We start from the raw sequence: 17128 nt of genomic DNA, 5'->3' as shown, positions 1-17128 counted from the left end.
GATTCCCATATAAAAGTCTCAAAATTGTTTTTGCTTTTGTGTTGGTATTTTTAGACGTTTTAACATTCAGGTGTATTTGAAGTAACTCTCTGCAAAGTAGTTTATTGCTAGTTATCGCTTAGTAGTTAAATGATAGTAAAATGTAATTTGTTTCAAGGCTTTTTAATTTTCTGATCTATACCTTGTATCCCAAGCACCCAAAGCCAATTTCTGCTTGTACAGTGAAGATTGCAACTTGAAAGTACCATGTTGCTCTAAATGAGTGACAGAAAAGCCAAAACATGGAAGTGACAGCACTCTGTGTTATGTCTGTTGCCAAGAATTGCTCATACTCTCTGCATCAGCCATATTTGGAGTGTCGTTATGCCTCTGTATCTTTACTTGCTCTGTGCCCTCTCACTGAAATGACCTCCAGTTACCATCACCATCACTGTCATTTTGGACACTTCATCTTTCAACATTCATCTTAAGCTGCTTTGTGTTTTTTTTTTTTTTTTTTTTTGATTTCCTGACCTATACATTGCATAATCCCAAGTAGGACTGCACATTTCGTCTGTGTGCCCTTATATACATCTGTTATACTACTTAAAACACTTAGTTGCATATGTGTATGTATGTAAGCACCTTTATGGCCAGCATAATACATCAATGTATACATAAATAAAAGTTGGCAAAGAAGACACCTTTTTATCAAAAACTCTAGTGAACTAAATTTTTGTTCATACTTCTTTAGATGATCTGGCTCATTCTTTTCTTCCTCTGCTTCCTAAAATTTGAAATAAGTGAAAAACTATGAATTAAAACAGTTTTAGGAGTCTGACAACCTTCCCACACATTTGATAACTTGCTAGAAGGACTCACAGAACTTAAGAGTCACTTGTAATCATGGCTATAGTTTATTACAAGGGAAGAAGACACGTCAGACAGAGTCCGAAAGAATCTAGGCATAAGTTTCCAACATTCTCCCTTCCAGCACAATGTGCTCCTTCTTTCAGCAATCAAATGCAGTAACACTTATGTAGTGTTTCTGCCTTGAGAGCCTGCTTTAAGACTCAAAATCCAGCATTTTTATTGGAGGCGGGTCATATAGACACCCTCTGCACCCAACCACAACTTCCTGAATTCTAGACCCTGAAGGAAAGTAGGTGTTCACTGTAAATTGTATTATTTGTACAGACTGTCTAGACAAACAGGTATATCAGGGTTCAGCATTCCAGGCAGGCAGAACAATGTAGGAAACATTCCAAAAGTCAAGTTCACAGACACCAGCCAAGGGCCAGCCTTGGAACGGACCCTTCTAAAGACAGGAGCATCAGGCCTGCTACCCTTTACCTTTATTTACTAATACATTTGAGGCAAAGAATCCTGCCCTCCCCGCCACCACCACACACCCACAAAAGGAGTAGAAACAGCAAGATACTCTCTAGCAACCGATCCACCTCTCATTTCAGATACTTGTAAAGATACATGTTGAAATGACTGAAATTCCAACCCAGAGACCTTTCTTGTTAATAGATGATGTAGTAACATTACCATGGCTTTTACTACAAACAAGTGCTTTAAAGCACTTCTTAAAATATTATTTAAAAAAAAAACAGATAATATATATTTTCTAAATTCTTATTCATAGATTCATTTGGATAACAAACTTCTTTAAGTTAATAATTTAAAGGTAAATTTGAGCTTAACTCTGAATAATCACAAATTCTAAATTTGGAGATCAAATCAATAAGGTTTGCTTTTCTGAAAACCACTAATTGAATGTAAGAAAAATATATACATAGTATAAATTTAAAATTTATGATTTTTGGACTTGGTATTCTGGTATTCAGAGCTAAAATGAGCATGGTCAGTGAGGTATAAATAAATAGAATTTAACTTATTCTTTGATTTTAATATCTCTTGCCTGGAGAATGTTTCTTTGACACCTGTCCATAGCAACATTGGTACCTGTACCATAGTTTTACAGCTATTCTGAAAATAGAGACATAGAAATGTAATAATTATTGCAGAAACTCTCCTGTTGCAGGGGGTAGGGGAGGAGATGGGGGTTGAGAATAGCATCCTTATAGTTCTAAAAACATTATTTTGATCTTTGAATGAAAAAAATAAATCCCTAGTTTTGTAAAATAAATGCAAACTCAACTTATTTTAAGATGGAAGAATTTAATTATGAAATCGGGAAGATGGAGATGACTGTTGGCCCAAGGTTTTCTGATCCTCTACAGTGACATCACAAAATTTGGGAAGTATACTGCATTGTCTGTACCTCTTTTTGAAATTCATAAACCACATTTGTATAATAAAGCCTCAGAGAAAACTTACAGCAAGGAAGTATTTTTAGCTCTGTTTATTTATTTTTTTTTCCACATTTATTTAAACACAAACCTATTTTGCGAAACACCTATGAAAATCCCACCATTTGGAAAATATTCTTCCAGATCACTCCAATTTACATTCTAAATTGTGTGTATGGGGTTCTTTAGGTACCTAGACCAGGAGACGCTTGGACTTCCTTTTAGCATTTCACTCCTACATAGTAAAGAATTTCATTCTACAGGTTAATTCAAAATTCACCTGCTGTAATTCTAGCATAGTAATTCTTTATGTCCTATCCTTAGCATAGTATCCTTTTATATTAACCTCCTTTGGCTACTGAATTACCCTTTAAGTCATTTAATTCCAAGTTCAATAAATCAGTTCTCTCTTAATCTTTGATTAAGCCATTTTTTCTAAAATTTCTTTTTTCTCCTATTTTAATAATACCAATAGTATCAATTAATATGTACCACTCTAGCTATATGCAGTGGTGTTTTATAAAAGGATTTTTTTTTACCATGTTGAAAACAATAGGCAAAGTAATTCACTTTATATTTTTAGTGCTGTTTAAGAATTTCTCCGTGTATTTTAGCCTAGTGTACTAAATATGCCAATTTTGTGGGGTTTTTTTTAAGTTAAGGGTTATAGACCTTCTGGTAGCCATAACTCTCTAATTTAAGCTTGGAGTCATCTTGAGAAATTTTGCTGACCATTTTATAAATAGAGTTTTTTAGAACATGCAGTATTTAAAATATAGACTCTCAGGGAAGAGGAAGGGATCAGAAATATCAAGTCAGGAATCTGTGAACCATGAGAAGTCAGCATTACCTGATGGAGTTTCCTGTAGATCATCATGAGGAGTCAAGAGGTAGTTCATCAGCACTAAGCAGTCACGAGGGACTTTGTCAGTGATGGAAGGAGAAGAGTAGCTGGGTTAAGATTATTACAGCAAAGAAGAGTGATGTGACGGGCAGTTAACAGAAGGACTTAATAGGAAGTGAGGCAGCTGGATGAGAAATGTTGAGTGCAGTGAGAATTCAGGAGAGCTTCTACTGCATGAGGTACAAAAATGGCCAAAGGGGAGCCCACTAGCATTTTGTTAGTGCCTTCATCAAAAGGACAGCGGCCTTAATGACTCAAAGGCAAAGAAGGTATCCCCATGCCACAGAGTCCAGTTGCTGGCTCTAATACCCTCTGGTGATGTCTTCAGGGGAGCAGAGCATCACAAGGACATTCCCTTTCTTTTCATACACAAAAAGGAAAAGGGGGACTAAGGTCATGGGGACGCACAAGGGCAGGTGGCTTCATCAAACTCTCCTTTAAGGCCTTAAAGGCTATGTTGTCCAGTTTTCCCCATAAAATTGGGTCACAGTTGCTATTGTTAAGGAAACATGTGTAAGTTTGGCCATAAGAGAGAAATTTGGAGTCCAGTTTCAGCAATAATCAACCAGCCCAAGAAAACTTTACAGTTGGTGCTTATACCTAGATCTAGACACTCTTTACTGCATGTGTCTGACCTTTGTTATTTTCCTTCTCTCTAAAGAACTTCTATTAACATTTCTTGCAACACAAGTCTCCTGACAACAAATACCCTCAATTTTCGTTAGAGAGTCTATTCCTCATTCACTTTAGAAGGCTAATTTCATAGGGTATAAAATTATAGGTTGGTGATTTTTCTTCTCTCAACATTTTAATTATTTCATTCTGTTCTCTTTTTGCTTCTTGGTTTCTGAGGAGAAGTTGGATGTGGTTCTTATCCTATTCCTTTAAAGATAAGATTTTTTTCCCTCTGGCTTCTTTCAGGATTTTTTCTTTATCTTTGATTTTTGTATTTTGAAAATGGTATGTCAAGGTGGAGCTCTTTTTTTGGCATTTATCCTGCATGGTGTTCTCTGAGCCTCCTGGATCTGTGGTTTGGTGTCTGACATTAATTGACATTAATTTGAGGAAATTCTTAGTCATTATTTTTTCAAATATTTCTTTTGTTCCTTTCTTTCTTCTCTCTTTGGTACTCCCATTATGCCTATTTTGTGGTTAGCCTACAGTCCTTGGATGTTCTGTTCTTTTCAGTCTTTGCTTCTTTGCTTTTTGGTTTTAAAGGATTCTGTTGATATATCCTTTAGCTCAAAGATTGTTTTCTCAGCCGTGTCTAGTCTACCAATAAGCCCGTCAAAGGCATTCTTCATTTCTGTTACAGTATTTTTCATCTCTCTCATTATTGTTTCTTTCTTAGGGTTTTCATCTCTCTGTTTATGTCACCCATCTGTTCTTACATGCTATCTACTTTATCCATTAGAGCCCTTAGCATATTAATCATAGTTGTTTTAAATTCCTGGTCTGATAATTTCAACATCCCTGCTATATCTGGTTCTAAAAGCATCAACAACAAGCGTTCTGTCTCTTCAGATTGTTTTTGCCTTTTGGTATGCCTTATAATTTCTTTTTTCTTAGCTGAATATGATGTACTAGGTGAAAGGAACTGCTGTAAACAGACCTTTAGTAACGTGGTGAGGTGTGGTGGGGAGGGGAAGCATTCTGTGGTCCTATGATTAGGTCTCGGTCTTTTAGTGAACCTGTGTCTCTAGACTGTGAATTTTATAAGTGTTTGTCAGGGTTTTTCCTCTCCCCTTAGGTGGAACAGGATAGTTAAAGTGGACTGGAGTTGAGCATTTCACTTCCCAGGTTAGTTAGGCTCTGAATACCCCAGCAAGTTAGGCTCTGGTTTCCCATGAGGGCAGACCTTGTTAAGAACAGAGTACTCTGACATATTTCAAAATTGTTCCCTTTCCCCGTTGGAAACCTGAGGGGATTTTTCTTCAGTATTTACTGTGGCATCTGGTTTGGCTCCTAGAAGTAAATCTCAAAATACTGTAGGGGACCCCCTACGACTGGGTGCCCCTGGAGTTTTTAACTTTCAGAGTTACCTGCAGCGAGTCTCCAGCTGTTTGTCAGTCACAGTTCAGCTACCCCAAGACTCTGGTAAGCATGACTCCCTGTTGCCTATTTGTCTCTCTAATCTTGGGGACAGTGGTTTGCCCTGTGTCCTCTCCTCTCTTAGGGATCCAAGAAGAGTTGTTTTTTTCAGTCCGTTCAGTAGTTCCAAGTGGGAACTTCCAAGCTCCTTGCATGTGGAACCAGATTAACGCTCTTTATATTCATTCCTGAGATAAACCTAACTTGTTTGTGATATATTATCTTTTGGATATGTTGTTGGATTTATTTTGTTTATATTTTGTGAAGGACTTTTGCATCTGTATTCTGAATGAATTTCCTTTCCTTTGGTCTCATGACCCCCCCCTTTTTTTTTTTTTTTTTTTTTTTTGGTAAAAAGATACATTAGCCTCAGAGAATGAACAGAAAAATGTTTCCTCTTTTTCTTTTCTCTGGCAGAGTTTGAATGATCCTTTCTCTGAAAAGTAAACTACTTAATAAAACCATCTGGAGCTGGTATTTTCTTTGGGCTATGGTTTTTCAGTATTATTTCAGTTCTTTAACACCTATAGGACTATTTGAACTATCTCTTCTTTAGTCAGTTTTAAGTGATTTTTTTCAACTTGTCAGTTCATATAAATTTTCAAGTTTATTATAATATTTTTGTTGTCTTTTAAATTCCTGCTGTCTTTAGTCATAGCCACCTTTTTATTCATAGCATTATTTTGAACCCCCTTAATTTTTTTCTCCATAATCATGGCAGAATTCTATATTCTTTTATGTTATTCTTTTCGAAGAAACAACTTTTGTCTTTGTTGATTCTCTCACATTGTTAACCTCTTTGTTTTATATTTCTGCTCTTTTCTCTTTTCATTATTTCCTTCTGTTTTATTTGAGATTCTCTTGTGGTTCTCTTTCTAACTTCTTTAGTTGTATACATTCAGTCTTTTTTCATTACTATCTAAATTGTGGTCAGAGAACATGGTTGGTTTAGAGTGACACTTTGAAATTTGTAGAAACTGGCTTTGTAGTCTTGTACATGATAAATTTATAAGCATATCATGTGTGCTTGAAAAGTTTATTACCCTAATTTTTAATGTAGCATTTTATATGTGACTGTTAGATCAAGACTGTTAATTGTGTTGTTCACATTCTGTATTTTTTGTTTATTTGCCAGCTTGACTTACAAAATAATGAGAGAGCTATATTGAAATTATTACTTTAATGGTGTATTTGTCTAATTCTCGTAGTTCTGTCATTTTCCTTTTTAATGCATTTTGAGGCTTTTTATTGGATGCATGTATGTTAAATTGTTATATCTTGCTGGTAAACTGAACGTACTACATATGTAGTAATCTTTTCTACCTTTAATGTTATTTTTTATCTTAGTCTATCTTGTCTGATACTACTGTACCTATGCCACCTTTCATTTGATTAGTGTTTGCGCATTATACTTTTATTCGAAAACTTTCCTTGTCCTCATACTTTAGATGTGTCTTAGACAATTTCTTTTTTCTTCATTGGTGAACTTAGTCTATTTAAATGTATTATTATCATGGTTATTTTTGGATTGGTTTCCAACTTTTTACTTCTAATTATCCAGTTTTACCTATCCTCTAAACTTTCCTGTCATTTTTAGGATTAAATTGTTTATCTTTTAAAAAAATTTTTTGCTTTTTTCTTTATTTCTTCTTCACATTGGGTTGGAATGTATACTGTTTTCTACTATCATTTTATTGTTTACTTCTGAAATTTTTCATGTTTATTTAACTTTATAATGTCTTCTATGATTTTTAAATTGTATGCCAAGTTAGTATAAGCTATAATAAAAGAATTAATAACTAATATTCTCAAAAACAACTTTGCAAATAGTAGGCTTTTAATAAATGTTTGTTGATTGGTGTTCTTCATATGTATGTGTCATTTTAATTTGATTAAATTTGCAAAGTAATAAGCTACAAATTTATTATTTTCAATGTTCTATATTCTTTTGGTATTTCTTATGATATATCCTCTAGGAAAGTTCTTTCTATGTATTCATTCTAAGTTTACTCATTTCTTTAGAACTGTTCACTGAGTTGGACATTACCTGTTTATAAGTATGGCATCTACTGTCATTTTTATCATCTGTGTACTTGAAGCTTTTCCTCTGCGTTAGATGATTTTTTTTACAGACGGTTAGTGGTAGGTGCTCTGTTCTTTGCTGTAAGCTGTACAATACTCACTGCATAACTTGAGATCTAGGTTTGAAAATTATTCTTTATTAAGATGGTTGAACCAAACATTAAGCAGTAAATTAGACCATATTCTAGGGCAAACTTTTAAGTGAAATGAACCCTTATGATTTGTTGCCATCCTCACTAATTCTTAATTATTATCACCTTATTACTCAGCTTGAATTTTGCCTGCACATCTTGTTTTAAATGATTTGAGCTTCCGTCCAGTTCTTAATTTGTCATATAGTTTCTTTTCCCCTTTATAGGTCCTAAGGCCTTCCACAAGGTTACTTCTGTTTCCTCTACTACCTGATACTCTACTTTTTTAGCAAGAGTTTTTTTGTTATTGGCTTCTTGTTAACCACATATGTTTAACTGATTGAGTGTTCTTTTCTCTTTTCTTCCAGTTTAGAAAATAAAGCTCCAACCATATTAATTATGTTTCTTTTGAGAGCACTAGGACTATCAACCATTATCACTTCTCAATCAGAAAAAGATAGTAAGAGTAAACTAACATGTCAGCTTTCTGTCTGGAGGTTTCTAACAAAATCTAACTTAAAATTTTATATGTAGACCCTCTTTTTAAGGTATACATAGCACAGGATAAAGTTTTAAAACTTTTTAAATAAGCTTATAGAATTTATAACATACCATTTTATGAAAAAGAAAATACCTTTTTTAGTGTGGCCATTTTGATAATGTTGATTCTTCCAATCGAAGAGCACAAGATATCTTCCCATTTCTTTGTATCATCTTCAGTTTCCTTCATCAATGTTTTATAGTTTTCAGAGAAAAAAGTATATTTTTATTATAAAAGTAAGACTACATAATTGTTACATAATTTAAAAAAATGTTATTAACAATTTGGTGTCTGGTTTTCTAGAGTCTTTCTATACATATATATTATTTTCCCCTGTGAATTATTTTTTAACGTATGTTTTAGATTCAGTAGTATGATGCTGACATTTTTCATGTTCTTGCTTGTGGATTTCTTAACCTTTTTAATGGTAGTTTAAGTATTCCAATGTATGGATGTACCAATAATTTATTTAACCTACCCATTTTTTATGTAAGCATTTCAGTTCTTCCCAGTGTTTCTCAAAGTAATGCAGTGAATGTGTGTGTGTGTATGTGTGTGTATATACACACGTATGTATATATTTGCATATTTGTTTTTCTATAGCATATAGTTTTTAAAGGTAAAATTGCATCAAAGCAAATACATATTTAAAGTTTTAGTAGATATTTAATTTCTCCTCAAAAATATACTGTACTGGAACACTAATACATTGCTAATAGGACTATAAATTGCTGTAATCACTTTGCAAAATTATTTGGGAGTATCTGTGAAAGTTGACCATACACACAGACTGTGGTCCAGCAATTCCACTCCTGAATTTATACCCAACAGAATTATGAACATACGTTTGCCAAAGCACTAGTTCAGTGATCAAAATCTGTAAACAACCCAATGTCCACCAATAGTTGAATGGATAAATAAATTACAATGTATTTGTACAAAGTAGTACTCTGTAGCAAGAGGATGATGGTACTACAGCTAAGTTAAACAACATGGCTGGGTCTTACAAACACTAGTTGAACTAAAGAAGCTAAACAAAATATTTACCACATGATTCCAATTAATTAATGTTTACAAACAGGCAAAATTAATCCATGTTAGAAGTCAGAATGGTGGTTTCCTATAAGGGGAGTGTAATGATGGAAAGGCAGCACTGAGAGACTTCTGGAATTCTTTTCATGCTCTGCTTCTCAATACTGGTGCTAGTTACGTGGGCCTGTTTTGTTTGTGAAAATGCCTTAAGTTACACATTTATGATTTAATACTTTCCTGGATAGGTGTTCTACTTTAATGAGAAGTTTACAACAAGAGAGTGCACTTTTTTATATATAAAACCACTTTCCAACTCCTACCAGTAGTGCCCGTTTTCCTGTACTCTGGCCACTCTGATAGACATACAAATTTTTTTTAATCTAAAAGACATACCAAGAGATCTGTTTATTTTTATTTTATTAGTGAGGCTGAGCATCTTTCTGTATATTTATTAACTGTTTCTTCTGTAATTTCCCTGTTCATGTCTTTTACCTGTTTTTCTATTATAGTGTTGATTTTTCATACTGACTTTTACATATTATATATATTTTAGATTTTTTGGTCTATTATATATCAAAATATGATATTTTAAATAACAAGTTCAACCTAAAAACTTAAGTGGTAAGGAAAGTTTCTTCTAATAATTAAATCAGTCTTAAAAAGAGTCTGTTGTTCATCAGTCTCCAGCTTTGTGACCAACTTAGTTCTTAGCGTAGTAAGATCTGCCTCATTAGCTCCAAATCTGTACTGTAATACGGAGTTCATACAGAATAGGTTCTATTTGAAGAGCCTTGCTATTATTCATTTATATTCTTTTTCTTGACTAGTCTGTTCTTTGTTGAAAGCATCTTTAAACAAAATCTCAGAACTTAAGTTTATCCACTGCAATTATAGTTATCCTCAGTTTCTTTTGGTTTCTCTTTATGCCTTTACATTTCCTAATACAGAGAGGAGAATAATAATTGAACAGGATTTGTTTTATTTGTAGTAAACTGCATATTAATTGTGTCTGTATTATGTTGTTATAAAACAGCCCTTTAAAAACCAGTGTGCCGCATGCTGTTTCCTTTACTCTCTCAACCAGTACCAGATTTCTCAGTGATCTCTCAACTAAAACATTTTGTTTTAGTAACTCAACTAGTCTGATGTAGTCTCACTGTTGTGTCTGCCTCTTTTGATGCTTTTGGTTGGGGATGCCTTATTGAGATAATGTTTAGTATATATATTTTCTAGACTTTACTGTATTTTAACGTTGCTCATGTTCATTCTGTAGTGGCCTGTGAATGTTTACTTATTTTTGTTTTTTCTTTTAATATGTAATTCATAGACGCTCTGCTGTTGCCCGCATTCAGGAGTTCTTCAGGCGGAGAAAAGAAAGGAAAGAAATGGAAGAATTGGATACTTTGAACATTAGAAGGCCACTAGTAAAGATGGTTTATAAGGGCCATCGCAACTCCAGGACAATGGTACCAGATGCTCATGGCATTTTGGGGAAGAATTGCTATTTCATAATACGAATTTTTTTTTCCATAATGATTATTTTCATACCTGCTAGTGTGAATCTAATACAACATTACTGCACCTTCACCATGATTTCTTACCCAAACATAGTTCTTTTAGTCCTATAATATATTGTGAAAGACCTTTTTTTTTTTTTACAAGAAATCTCTACTCTGAGGAAATACTGTAGAATTTTAAAACTTTTAGCTTGTGCAAGTAACCCTTGCTTCTTTTTTGCTCTCACATTTGTCTACTTTCCTAGTAATTTTTTTTTAGCTCATATTAGTACCCTTTTTTGGTTTGGGAGGGAAGGATTTTGATAAATGAAATCCAGGTTCATTGCAGAATATAGTCAGATTACTTTGTTTATAATTCTTTTTTTTAAGATTGACAAGTAAAGATTGATTTTAGTCACTTTGTGCAGTCTCTCTGCACTTTAATTTCCTCATCTATGAAATAAGAATAGACCAGATGATCTCTAATGTCCAATTTTTATAATCCAGAAGTCTACACACCCAAGGCAATAGTAATTATTTACTAAGACGATCTTGTGAGATGATTAATATAACTGTTACTCTGAATCATTCATATCTAGAAAATGCTGTTCTTATATATTTACTGAAGTATCAGTTTTAATCTGTTTTCTTTAGAGTTGAGATTTTAAAAAGTACCTGCAGGGTGGGGAAATAATTAGCTCTCTATGGATACCATTGGCAGTAACAATTTTAATCATTCTGGAAAGAATACTCATTAATAGAAGTAATCAACTTATATTTCTTGTACTTTGCTGATTAAAATTTTGGATGAAAATAATTAGTGGTAGGAATAAAAAAAATAGAAGATAACTAAGTATAATAGTAGTTCCAAGTACCAGCAAGCTGGCTCCTCCTCTCTTTTGTTTTGCCAAAGATGTGCCATTCCACAGTGGATCCCATGTACTTTTCCCAGGAACGGTTCAGTCTAGCAAGTCATACGCACTTCTAAGCCAACTGATTTTTTTAAACTTGAGAATACAATAAATCTTTTAAAATAACTTCGATTTGAAGTCTCTTATAATTTCCTCTTTTAAACCCTTAGATAAAAGAAGCCAATTTCTGGGGTGCTAATTTTGTAATGAGTGGTTCTGACTGTGGCCACATCTTCATCTGGGATCGTCACACTGCTGAGCATTTAATGCTTCTGGAAGCTGATAATCATGTGGTAAACTGCCTGCAGCCACATCCGTTTGACCCAAGTAAGATGACCTTCTGTAAGGCACGGGCCAGGAATCACTACTTTGGTTAATCAGCTTCAACTTTTTTCTAGTTGTTAATATAAGAATAATCTAAGTTATCCTAGCAGGTAGGCACTAGGGTCAAGTATTGCTCTCCTTGGGTTTAAAACAAAAAAACACTTATAACCTGCTTTTGGCAGAAAATATGGGGAAATAGGTTAAAGAGTTTATTCTTCTAATAGTTCTTCTGAGTTTTATCAGCTGTAAGAGTTTTGGCAGGTGGAACCGCGAAGCCTTTTAGTCTTCACATATCAGAATTAATTTACCAGAACAAAGGAACATTGGCTTGTTCTTGCCTTTCATTTGAAATTGCTCATGTTTCTCATCAAAGAGCAATATAAGAAGGAAATTCAAGTGATTTCAATATGGTCTTAAAATTATGTTCTAGGGTAACTTTTATGGAGTCTTCAAAATAATATTCTCAGTTAACAATTAAATGTATCAGTACAGTTTCCTTTCCAGGTCAGTTTTGCTGTACATATATACATGCATGCATATATTACATTATACACTGACATGAATGAATGGCATGTGTGTAAGCTTTATATTAATATGGACATTTTATTTCTAGTTCTAGCCTCATCTGGCATAGATTATGACATAAAGATCTGGTCACCATTAGAAGAGTCAAGGATTTTTAACCGAAAACTTGCTGATGAAGTAAGATTTTTATTATGCTTATTATAGATCATATTTCACTTTATTTCTAAAACACTGTCTTAAGAAGAATCAAAGCAGCTCAATTCATTATTAGTTGGTAACGTAAAACAAGTCAGTGCATTTAATGAAGTCAAATTTTAAGAAAAAGAAAAATTAAGAAAAAAATGCCTATAATATTAGAGAGGTAAAAATAGAAGTATGATTTTGATGATTAGAATATTGATAATTGGTAATAACAGGTTGTGTATTGTAGTTTAAGAAAAATAGGTTGACTATGTGTGCTTCTTGCAATGAAGAATCATTTTAAAAAGCCTCTGTCCTTTAAGGAAATAGTTTTACTATAGCTGTTCTCCATATCATAGCCAAATTGGTAGTGGAATAAATGATTGCAGAATCTTTTCCTTTATGATTATATCTTAAGATTTCCTCAGCTTCTTGTTAAATTAGTAGTTTTCAAACCGAGTCCTCTGAAGCTCTAGGTTTCCTATAAGATTGGGAGTGGGAAGATGGATGATACCACAATTAAACTCTGGGCATTTCCTCACCAACTTCAACCAGGGTTTTCATTTGTGGGTTTCCATGTAAGATTTCTTATGAAAATAAGGGTCCTTTGCATTAATCAGCTATTAACCAATTATTGAGCTTTTGTGAGGAGCTCAGTGCAACTCGGGTTGATGCTACACCCTCTTAAAACAATAAAATAGGGATTCATTGCTAAAAATACTAGTGAGTTGGGAAACTGGTCCTCTAGACCAAGGTTGACAGGTCACAGCACGATTCCCACATATACTTTCACTCATTTAATAGGCATTTATAAAACACTTGGTGTATGTCAGGCACAGTGCTGAATTTAAAAAGACAAACCCTGCCCTCAGAACTTAAAGACTAATGGGGAAAATTGACATAAAAACAACTGGAATATAGTATGGTCAGTGTCAGAGATGTACACGTAGCGTTTTGGAAGCCTGTAGAAGGGAGCAGCTGTGCCTGCAAATGGAGTAGATGGGATGGGAAAGCCTTCACAGAGGAAATGAGAATTTTGCCAGACAGACAAGGAGCAAAGGAACATTTGAGACAGAAGGATCAGCATGTTCAAGCTCCCTAAAGGTAAATGAACCATTAGTGGGCTGAAACCTAGAGGACACACAAGAAAGTAGCTCAGTCGGACTAAAAAGCTAGGTTGGGGCAAGAGGGTAAAGGGCCCTGGGGGACACCGTAATGAGTTGAAAATGTAATACCATTGATCAGATCAGCATCCTCCTCTTCCTCTCATGTTTTCCTTTCTTCCTTCCTTCTTTTTTTTTCCTTTGCTATGGTCTTTGCTTTTCCTCTTTCTTTTTTCCTTTGCCCATGATTATACATTAGATAATCCCTAGGTGTTCATGGGTGTTCGTTTAGTCCTATTGTTGGTACTTAAGACACAGTTCACTGGTAACTCTTGTCCAAAGGTTTATTTTTCAAGATGACTTTGCTTCAGTCAAGGGAACGTTTCCTCGAGGGATCCAAGTGACCCAGGGATTGTAATTTAACAGTACTCTGTCACTGAGAGCATCAGTTCTGCTAGAGGGGAGAATAAGTGGACACAAAGGGGACTGCTCTGGGAAACACATCACAAGTAAAATTAAACCAAAATCTTGAATGTTTCGAGCAGCATCAAAGTTTGACCTTGTCTTTCTGCCAGTTGAAAGAGTAGTGTTCTTTGATAGATCTTACTCTGTCAAATGCAAGTTAAAGTAATTATTTGGCATTGAGCAGCCTTAAGGTGGAAATATTAAGGTATAAATGTATATGAAGAATGAAGTAATTCCTCCTAGAACCTGCGGATTTTTTACTGGTTGTCCTAATCTTCAAGGAAAAGGTATAGTTACTCTATGATCTTTGACTTGGTTATTTAACTTGCCTCGTAGGTTATCACTCGAAATGAGCTCATGCTGGAAGAGACTAGAAATACCATTACAGTTCCAGCCTCTTTCATGCTGAGGATGTTGGCTTCACTGAATCATATCCGAGCTGGTAAGAACTGTCAGTGTACTATCAAAATCATTAATATATTTGAAAAACATTGTTGTTTAAGATCTGCTTTAAAGAAATCTGTATAATTTCCTTAAATCACAAATGAAGGCAGCTTAACTTCTGAAATGGGAGTACGGTGAACTCTTGATCTTAGTAATTTGTATCCCCACGAGCCAAATTTATTGAAAAGTGTCAAAATGGAAAGATGAAGTCCGTTGAAAACTTTTATCAGTTGTGCTTTTCTTCTCAGAGTGGAAGATCATACCATAAACCTTAAGATATGTTATACTAAGTACCCTTTAATGGTAGGTTTGGTCAAAATCAATCATAGTCCAGACAAAAATAAATGTCGTGTGCTACTACAAAGGTTGAAACCAGTACCTCGGTATGTTTTTTCAGTTTTTTTGTTTGTTTTAGACAATTAACTGTGGGGTTCAGTGCCACAGACAAAATGCACATATTACAATTAATATTCAGGAAGGAGTGGAATAACCTGTGTTCGTAACAATAGAAAATATCCAGTATCCATTACAGATAAAATGCTTATCCTGCTTCACTGATAACCACACATTCCTTCATATGTTGGGTATTTAATAATAATAACCACCACCATTTATAGAGCACCTATGATGTATCAGACAGCATACCAGTCATCTCACAGATTTATCCTCACTTAGCTCCAACCCTTTACAAAGCAGATTATTTGTAATAACTTACCCCGGGTCACACAACCGATAAATGATAAAGCTTGAAATTTGAAACTAGCTTCCAAGCTCTTACTCCCCTTTGACCTACAGACTTCATTGCAGGAATACAGTCAAGTCATGAATAAAGCATGCAGTCCTCTGACCCTCTCTTGAATGGGGTGGGCACATCAAACTCTTCCCACCTCAGAATCTTTATAATCGCGCTGTCCCCTCCCATCCTCAGTCCGTTAGGGTAACTTCTGCTGATCCCTCAGGTCTGTGTAAGTGGGGGTTACTCATCACTTCCTCAGAGAGTGGGGAAGGGAGAGGTGAGGATTCCAGGCAGAGTGAAGATACACAGCTTTTTTCAAGGTCCTAAAGGAGAGAGACTGTGTAGTACATCTGAAGAATTGAAAGAAGCCCGTTCTGTCTGTAATTAAAAGTTACAGAGAAAATAGCCCTCAAACTGTAAATGTTAACAGTTACAAAAAAGAGTGAAAATTTCAGATGGTCAAAGCAAAACAAAAAATAAACTTAAAACATAAAAGGAAAATGTTAGTAATCCAACAAAATATTTTTGCAATACTTCTTTGAGATGTTAGTTATTAATCACTAACATCTTTGGATCTATTTTCTTCAATAACAGTCAGTAACCCTTAAGTTTAATTGATTTGGATTTCAGATTTGAGGAGGCAGCATTATATAGAACAAAAAAAATTTGCTATTTATGACAACTAAAATTTTCTTGTTCTTATGACGAGTTCATCTATTGAATGGCTCTTCCTGAGTTTTCCTGTAGGAAACGAATTCTTTTATTTCTGCAAGAATCTGTTTTAAATAGGTGCTAATGTGGCAGTGGTTTGTTAGCTAATAGTTATGATCATCCTTCTTTGATTTTAGAGTTAGATAGATGTTTTATAATATAAAGATTCTCTTCTAATTTTTTTTTTTTTGCCAGCCATCAAAAAGAGACAATTTCTAGTTGCTTTATCAACTTAACTCACCCTCTTGCTTCTCTAATATAAAAAAGACTAGATAGGAAAGGGTACCCTAGGATTTGTATTTCTGCTGCTTTTATCCTTAAGATACCTAGTTATTTGATGGGTCAGACAACTCTTTCCTTTCCTTCCCTTCATTATCCTGTACTCCAAGTACAATAGTGTATGCATATTCAAGGAGAATTACTTTGGTCCCAAGAAGCACAAGCTAGCCACAAAATACTTCAGCCCTTTCATTCTAGGAAAGTCCAGCAAATAGATACGAGAGAGCTCCTTCCTTCTAAAGCTGTGATTTTTAATGAGAGGTGCACTTCACATCCCCTTTTTAAAACTCTAAATACCTAGTTCCTATCCATTAAAGATTCAGATTCATTTTACCTGAATGGGGCTTGAGCCTCTGCATTTTAAAAAAGCAATGAAAATTATTCTCGTGAATGCTGTGCTGAAGACTTTCCGTCTAGGCAGCTTCTTGAGGTAGGAAGGCAGTTCTGAGATCCCTGGAAGCCTTGATAGGCTTTGGAGAGGTGGTGACTTGGTGTGTGAACCATTCTAAACTCTGTAGAATATGTTAGGATCTGATCAGTTTACTCCTCTCCTTAAAATTCCCCAGTGCCTCCCCATGTTCTTGGGACAGAGTCCAAATGTGTTAACATGATTTATGAAAGCCTGAAGCACCCCTTCGTACCCCTGGCCCTTGGCACGTGGGGATCTAGACAGCCGTAGTGTTCTCCGTGGATCTGGGGAGCCTCACATCATAGTGATGAGCTCACAGTCACTTACCAGGTCATGCACAGACTCACTCCATCAGTAAATTACGGCAGCTTTACTCCAGAATATAATCCATATCCATCCATTCTTGGTCCCCCTGCTTCCACTCTTGCCTGCACACAGTTTGACATGGGCCAGCAAACTTTTTCTTT

The 17128-nt window shown here is 34.8% G+C and overlaps 1 protein-coding gene across 7 annotated transcripts in view; it reads left to right on the top strand.

Annotated features, from left to right (window-relative positions):
* DCAF6 (DDB1 and CUL4 associated factor 6) overlaps positions 1 to 17128 on the top strand; it is a 117931-nt gene that overhangs the window by 97070 nt on the left and 3733 nt on the right. For all 7 annotated transcript variants that reach the window (XM_032463792.1, XM_032463789.1, XM_032463788.1 and 4 more), the window contains 4 exons: positions 10406 to 10544; positions 11656 to 11812; positions 12423 to 12511; positions 14419 to 14524. In XM_032463792.1, coding sequence (XP_032319683.1) covers positions 10406 to 10544; positions 11656 to 11812; positions 12423 to 12511; positions 14419 to 14524 — 491 coding nt within the window. The remainder of the gene's footprint in view (positions 1 to 10405; positions 10545 to 11655; positions 11813 to 12422; positions 12512 to 14418; positions 14525 to 17128) is intronic.

Source organism: Camelus ferus, chromosome 21 (assembly GCF_009834535.1).
Source record: "Camelus ferus isolate YT-003-E chromosome 21, BCGSAC_Cfer_1.0, whole genome shotgun sequence".
Lineage (NCBI taxonomy): Eukaryota > Metazoa > Chordata > Mammalia > Artiodactyla > Camelidae > Camelus > Camelus ferus.
The sequence above is the reverse complement of the archived record's forward strand: the minus strand, read 5'-3'. Positions and strand labels throughout refer to the sequence as shown.